General features: G+C 32.6%; 1 protein-coding gene across 1 annotated transcript; it reads left to right on the top strand.

Annotated features, from left to right (window-relative positions):
- The first annotated feature begins 325 nt into the window (after positions 1 to 325).
- LOC107010257 (protein REVEILLE 1) lies at positions 326 to 3,130 on the top strand. The gene is made up of 6 exons (XM_015209503.2): positions 326 to 799; positions 1,114 to 1,239; positions 1,325 to 1,436; positions 1,516 to 1,577; positions 1,665 to 2,075; positions 2,165 to 3,130. Exons 1-6 carry the CDS (start codon positions 788 to 790, stop codon positions 2,822 to 2,824), a joined length of 1,383 nt encoding a protein of 460 aa, XP_015064989.1. The 5' UTR covers positions 326 to 787; the 3' UTR covers positions 2,825 to 3,130.
- The last annotated feature ends 4,877 nt before the right edge of the window (positions 3,131 to 8,007 follow it).

Below are 8,007 nucleotides of genomic sequence, written 5' to 3'. Positions count from 1 at the left end.
AAGCGAAAAGTGTTATCCATAAAAAAGTCGACACGTGTTATACAAAAGAAGGCAGTACAAGGTTCCAGTTGGTTTACTCGCGAGTATGAAATTTTTTTGTGAAAAATATTGGCTTAAATTAAACCACGATATTTTATTTAGGCAAAAAAAAGTAGAAATTGCCACGTGTCATTAAACGTGAGCCACAAGAGTTGAATGGATTTCTCGGTTGTTCTACCAGAAATACTAAAAATACCCCCAAAAGAAAATGAAACTTTCACTTTAACCCATGACGTGGCACTACTTCCCTTCTTCTTTTTCTCCCTTTTCAACCCCCAAAAAACTCAAAATTATTTCTCATTTTCCATCTCTCTCTTCTCTTCTTCTTCCTTTCTTCAAAAAATAATATTTGTGTGTTGTTTCACACTTGTTTTTAGTTTTATCGATCAAGTGTTTTCTTGGGAATTCTAGCAATATTTGTCTATTTATTGAATTTTTGGTTGTTTTTTTCGTTTGATTTAACAACTTTGATGTTGTGTTTTGGTGAGGATAAGGATGAAAGTTTCGATCTTTAAAGGGGAAAAGTTGTTTTTAGTGGTTGTAAAAGTGAACAGGGTGTGAAGAGCTACAGTTCTGTATTGGGGGGTTGTTAGATCGTGTGATTTTTTGGAATTTTGGAGCTTATAATTAACTGAATTTGAAGATTACTGTTGAGATTTCTGGGTTTTGGAACTGAAGAGAATTAATTGGGTAAAACTGGGTTTCTTCTATTTTAGGACTCAACGAGTACTGATTTGATTCAGCAGAAATGACTATAGGGGTATGCATCTTATCTAATTTTCTTATTAAACTTTAGATGATAGATTTCTTGCCCTGTTCTCAATGGTTAAAAAGATGTTTTTTTCTTTCCTCTCAGATTATAGCTATTGTTGTTTATAAATGGCTTGATGTATTTGGAAATAATTAATTTTATGATTGAACTGTAGCTGTTGTTGAAGTAGAGAGAGAGAACAAATTGCATGTCTTTACTTGTTATCTGGATGTAATAACAGAATGAAAAGCTATTGAGTGTAGATTTTTGAATGACTTGTAGAATTGGAAAAGCTTGTGACTAATGGTAATTTGAAATTTTAGGATCAAAGCGAGTCGGACTCGATACTTCCTTGTAGGAATAGGATGTCAGTTGATGTGGGAGCTCCTTCTCCAAGGAGTATCCAGATTGATGAGCAAGTTAATCCAGGAGAAGAATATGCTCCTAAGGTTCGTTGCTCTGCCGACAATGCTTAAGTTTGTGTTAAAAGACTTATGTCTGAGTGAGTGTTGCTTATTTTCTTATTCAAAACAGATAAGAAAACCATACACCATTTCAAAGCAAAGGGAGAGGTGGTCTGAGGAAGAGCACAAAAAGTTCCTTGAAGCATTAAAGCTTCATGGTAGGGCATGGCGACGAATAGAAGGTAAACAACTAACACAATCAATGGATATGGATTGTTTGAGTTGTCACTCCATACTAAAGAGACCTTGTTTAATTCTCAGAGCATGTGGGAACTAAAACTGCAGTTCAGATTAGAAGCCATGCTCAGAAGTTCTTTTCAAAGGTTTGCTGCTCTTATCTCATTTTATTGTTTGTGCTTGCTCTAAGGGCATCTGTTTTGTATTGGCTGTTGACATAAAAGTGTTTTCAGGTTGTTCGTGAATCGGGTAATGGTGATGCAAGCTCTGTGAAATCCATTGAGATCCCTCCTCCTCGGCCTAAAAGAAAGCCGATGCACCCTTATCCACGAAAAATGGCAACTCCACTTAAAAGTGGAACCCTGGCTTCAGAGAAATTGAACAGGTCTGGTTCACCTGATCTTTGTCTCTCTGAGCCAGAGAATCAGTCTCCTACCTCTGTGTTGTCTACCCTTGGTTCAGATGCATTTGGTACGGTGGATTCCACTAAGCCAAGTGAGCAGTCATCACCTGTTTCATCAGCTGTCGCTGAGAATTCTGGTGATCTTGTACTTTCTGAACCATTCGATTTTGTTGTAGAGGAGAGCAGATCGTCACCTGCCCGAGCTTATGCTACTTCAAATCCGGCCAATCAGGCTTGTGTGGTACGTACTATCTTGCTCAGCTGTCTTCTTTGATTCGATATGTGTATGATTTCTCATTTGACACCACTCATTGTGATTTGTAACTCCAGAAACTAGAGTTGTTTCCGGAAGACAATGATTTTGTGAAAGAAGGCTCGGATGAGGCATCATCCACACAGTGTCTGAAGTTGTTTGGTAAAACCGTATTAGTTACTGATGCTCATATGCCACCGACAGACGAGACGTTGACTCGAAGCTCCTTCCCTGCAAAATATTTGCCCTGGGATTCAGAATGTCCTCAAAGTACCTTTTCTATCGTCCCTCCTACGCCGTCATATTACTTTCCAACACCAAATGGAAGTCCAGGGCCTAACCAAAGTGGCGTTGCAACTCATTTGCCGCGGGGATCATCATGTGCAGTTCCTTGCACTCAGGTGCATAGCCCAGTTCCAATGAAGGGACGTCCACTCTTTAATGACAGAGATTTGGAAGGAAAGGGAACTCAAAAGGAAGGGTCTTCCACCGGCTCCAACGCAGTATCAGTAGATGCAGAGTATTTGGAAATTGAAGCTCAGAGTAGTGGTAATGTGGTAGAAGAGTCGGTTAGGGTTAGAGCCAGCGTACCCTCTTTATTTGAGCGAAGAGCAAATTCCACGAAGCGTGTGAAGGGTTTTGTTCCATATAAGAGATGTTTAGCTGAAAGAGGCATGAGTTCCCCAATATTAACTGGAGAAGAAAGAGAGGAGCAACGAACCCGATTATGTTTGTAGTTTTACTTTCTTGTACCTGTTTAGTTTTTGTTTGTAAAGGTTAGCACATCCCTTTTTGGTTCTACTTATAATATCCGTTTGCCGGATAACTGGATGAAGAGAAGCAACACCATGGCAGCAAAAGGCGATTCATCCCTCTAATTTTTGCTGAATGGCAGAAGCAGTCTTCGTAATTTTTTTTGAATGAATTGTTCAAATGTATGTTGATAAACTTCATCTCATCACTTGCACTTTTGGCAGATGAGCTAACAATCTTTGTAACTCTACTATTTCTAGGTAATGTATGCTCCACCCTTGCTCACTTAAGATTGATCTTACTTGCACACAGTCCATCAAAACACACAATAGAAACAGTTTTAAATATCAAAAACATCTTTCATACAATCAAACTCAAGTTCTTAAATAACAGAGAAAACCTTTCAGAAATTGAAAATCGTGTACCAAAACTCAACCTAGTTTGAAGTAAGGGATGCAACCTCAAAACTTAAAAACAAATTTACAAAGTCTTTAGTTCGAATAGATGGAATTTATCACCATGGTACTGGAGCTAATCGATAATATGTACTTTCTGACTCAACTACATTTTTTTTCTTTTTAAGTCAAAAGTTGAAGATTAAAACCGGTGTCTTTGCATCCACTTTTCAGCCGAACTGGGAATTATGAATCCGACATCACGTATGTAATCAAAAGAGAAGGGTGAGATCGTGTCAAAACCCGATGAATAGACATGGGATGGACAATACTTGGAGTTGTATCCCAAGAAGAAGATCAAGGGAATCGGCATACCGAAAAAATGGAGAGAAAATAGGAACAGTGAAACTTTACGACAACTAAGCGTGGTATCCGAGCCAATTATGAGATATTTTATATTAGGTGTGGTATCCAAACCAATCGAAAGATATTCCGTATCAAATGTGGTACTCAAGCCAACTGATAGTCACCCAACTATAAAAAAAAAACAGTGTAATTTGCAGAGGTTTATTTGTGGGATTTTAAAAAACTCCAGCATAAAATCATTTTGTAGAGTTTATTTTAACACTTGCGATATAATTTATTTTGTGACAGTTTTATAGTGGAGGCTTTTACACCAATTTGTGAGGTTTTGTGCCGCAATTTATTACAATTTGTAGAGTTTATGTCGTAATTTATTATAATTTGTAGCGGTTTTATAGTGGAGGTTTGTGATAACATCTGCAAATTACATCAAATTGTGAAGCTTTGTAAATGACACAATTCATTACAATTTGTTACACTTGTACAAAATAGGAAATAAATCAAAAAACTTGAAACATAGAAAACACTTGAAAACAAGGTAATCATAGGAAGTAGAAATACAACTAATTAAATGCACTGTATATTTAATTAGCATGATGAGAAGAGCAAATTAAGTTATAAATTGAATTGTGGTATCAAAGTACAAACAATTTAGATACTTAGGTTCACTATTTCAAGAGAATGAAATAATAGATGAAAATGTTACTCCTATAATATATAATTGAATGATTAAAATAAAAAAAATTATTGAGGTCCTATGTGATATGTATGTATGTATATATATATATATATACACACACATATACATATATACATATATATATATATACGCACACACACACTAAAGTAAAAAGTAAATTTATATGATGACAATTATATGATAATAAGTATTAGGTCGGTAAAGTTTAATATACTTTCATGAGATGAATATTTCAAAGAAGTGGATGTTGAATGTGCAATATGATCAATAAACAAAATATATTCATTACATGAAACTAACAATAATTCATCATTTTGCATTCAACCCTTATATTTTTTCCAACAGACATGGTATAGGTTTCACTATAGAGACAACTTATATGCATACATATATATAACTTGAAAATAACAACTATCATGTAACACTCAAAAAATTTCTAATTTATGACCTGAATTATTTTTCATACGTATAAGATCGTAACGGGTGACTCTTAAATTGTGCTTAAGTGTTAAGGTCAATTATTTAGTGTGGATATAAATTTGGAGATGAATTACTAAGGTCACAAGAATCCTCTAGCATAAAGTTAAGTTAAGAGCTTCTTTACTGATTAAGTTTTGATATAAAATTCTATTTGAGTAGACTTCATACAATCATATCTCTTACAATATAAATAGTTATGTGACACTTAACATATCATATTAAAGATATTTGAATCTTCTTTCCAACCCACCAAGTTTGCATCAATTGGAATTCAAATTAAAAAGTTATGCTCATTTTGTTAGACACTATCTTACAACCGGCCGGCCGCGCGGCCGAGACATTTTCTGCACGGGCATACGCTGAAGCAGAAACTATTGCCTTCTTGCGTAGTTGCTTGCACGCCTGAGGTATTTTTCGCACGGAAGCACGGGCGTCTAGGTCTTTAAATATCCCTCAAAGACGTAGTTTTCCTCAGTTCATTAATTTATCCTAGAAAGATATATTTTCAAGAAATTACCTTCCTCCTATTTTCATCCTTCATCCAATGTAAGATTTTGACCATAGAATTTCATTTTTTTAAAAAAATTCAAGCGCCAATTAATATCTATTATTCATGAAATCCGTATATTCTTAAGAAAATCCATATATAAGGTTCAAGAAACTAATTCTTTCTCATCTTTTCATCCAAAGATCTCACATTTTTCAAGAATTTAGAGTGTATGTAAGACCATTCACAGTGTTGAGCTAATTTGTCCTCACGCCGTACATCTCAATTCAGTCAGTAGCAAATTGAATTTAGGGTTTTACTCTTAGTTTTATGAAATTCTTAATATAAATTATGCTATTGCTTTGAATTCTAAATTCTTATATTATGAGATTGCAATATTATGTATATTGATATTCTTGTTTTATTGTTCATGCTTATATTTTACATGAACCCTAATTGATGAGATTTTTATTAAAATCTTTGGTGCATTTATTTTCATGCATTGCTTTTGGAAATTTAAAGTGAATTCGAGGGTATTTTGAAAGTATCTTCTGAGAAGAGTTTAAGGGAACACAAATGGTTTCAAAATAGCTATTTTCACATTGAGAAAAGAACTACTATTTTTAATAAAAGCGTAAACAGTTTCTAAAACATTTCAGACAGATAAAGAGAAGTTCAATTACCTCTTGAAGAATGTATTATATTTCACATTGAAAAGACAGTACTATTTTCAGAAGAGTACAAAGAGTTCTTAGAGTATTTCAAAAAGATTAAGTCCAACAATAGTTGTCCACTACTGACTTAGCACACCCCTTAAGAAACTATAAATAAAAGGATAATTTTACTATATCACCTTTTGAATTTAATAAATACAACGTCTTGAAAAATGTAATAGGGAAATGATTATAATTAATGATAAGTGTAAGTTAGGAACAAAGTGTAAAATTGTCCACGAATTTCATAAAGTGGACAAGTATGTTGTACATCTATTTTTAGTATAGTAGATAAGTACTTTTGGATAGATGGAGTACCTCTTAAGCCTGTTTGGAAGGATAGTCTGGTAATTGGATTTGGTGTAATTGGTATAATTTCACTGTCTTATCCTATTTGGAAAGAATATAATTACTTGGTCAGCAGGTAATTGGTGTAATTGACATGATATAATTACACTCGACAATTCACAGCAGAGGCTGTGAATTACTGGTAATTACATGGTGTAATTACCATCACCTTATTACTTTTTGTTTTGTTTTTTTCTATTTTTATTTTTTTGTTTAATTTTTTCTTTACTTCTATTATTTTAAGTTCTTTTTTTATTTTTTTTATTGTAAAAGTTCATTTTTTATTTTATATTATTATATTTCATTTTCTTCTTATTTTCAACCTTACTTTACAGTTTACGTGATTTTATGTAATTTTCTCGTATTATCTATTTATTTATGTCATGCTTATTTTCTCATTAGCATAGTTTTATTAGTATTCTAATTTTTAAATTTAAATAAAATTTTTTATTAAGTAAGATTATAGACTTACATTTTCTTTATTAAGAAAAAATAAAAATAAATCATATTTAATTCTATGTTGAAATTTGTTATAAGAGTCTAACATGTTAAATTTTTTATATTGAACTTATAACTTATGTTATATTTTCAATTCATTTGTTTTAGTAAGGGATAATGTACAAGTACCCCCTCAACCTATGCTCGAAATATCAGAGACACACTTATACTATACTAAGGTCCTATTACCCCCTGAACTTATTTTATCAATAATTTTCTACCTCTTTTTGGCCTATGTGACACTATCTTGTGGGCCCAACGCTGGTTGACTTTTTTTTTCTCAAGCTAGTGCCACGTAGGCCGAAAAGGGGTAAAAAATTACTTATAAAATAACTTCAGGGGGGTAACATGACCTTTATATAGTATAAGTGTGTCTCTGAGATTTCGGTCATAGGTTGAGGGGGTACTTGTGCATTTCCCTTTTAGTAATATTGAATTTACATTGCACGTCATTTTTTAATTAGACTTGATAGATTATATTTTTGTTAAACATTTAATAATTTATGACATTGTATTTATATATCATTCTTTTTATCGAACTGCATATGACCATGTTCATAGAAACTTCATACTTTTAGTTGTTACGATTAATTCAATTGAAATATTTTAATTTGAAAAAATATAAATCAATTATTTTTTCATAATATTGGTTACAGAAAATATGTTTATTAATTAATATATTTTTAAAAAAAGAATATATATCTTAAATATTTAATTTAATGTTATTTATAGAGTTTCTCATTTGTCTAGCATAAATTTTAAATAATTAATTTTATTTTAAAAATGTATAATTTATGATTGCAATTGTGCATCCAAAGAGAACATGTGTAATAACATTGTGACACTCGACATGTGTAATTACAATGTAATTACATTGTGACAATCAAACAGGTCAGTGTAATTACTAGGATAAAATTACTACCTTAGTAATTATACCAATTCCGATTACCAAGTGGCTTTCAAACAAACCCTTAAAGAGATCCTTTTGAGTAATTATCTCAACCCGCTGAACATTTTATATGAGTAGTTTCAGTGGAATGAACTTCATGATTTTCATTAAAAAACATTATGTGGCTCAACCATCAAAATGGATGAGATCAGTTCAGAGTATTCTAATAATCCTTTTTACGATATTGTTGTTATAATGTCACATTTAAGGCATAGAAAGGAATAAGTGTTTTTT

Source organism: Solanum pennellii, chromosome 2, assembly GCF_001406875.1.
Source record: "Solanum pennellii chromosome 2, SPENNV200".
NCBI classification, from domain to species: Eukaryota; Viridiplantae; Streptophyta; class Magnoliopsida; order Solanales; family Solanaceae; genus Solanum; species Solanum pennellii.
This window is presented reverse-complemented; position numbering and strand designations above follow the sequence as displayed.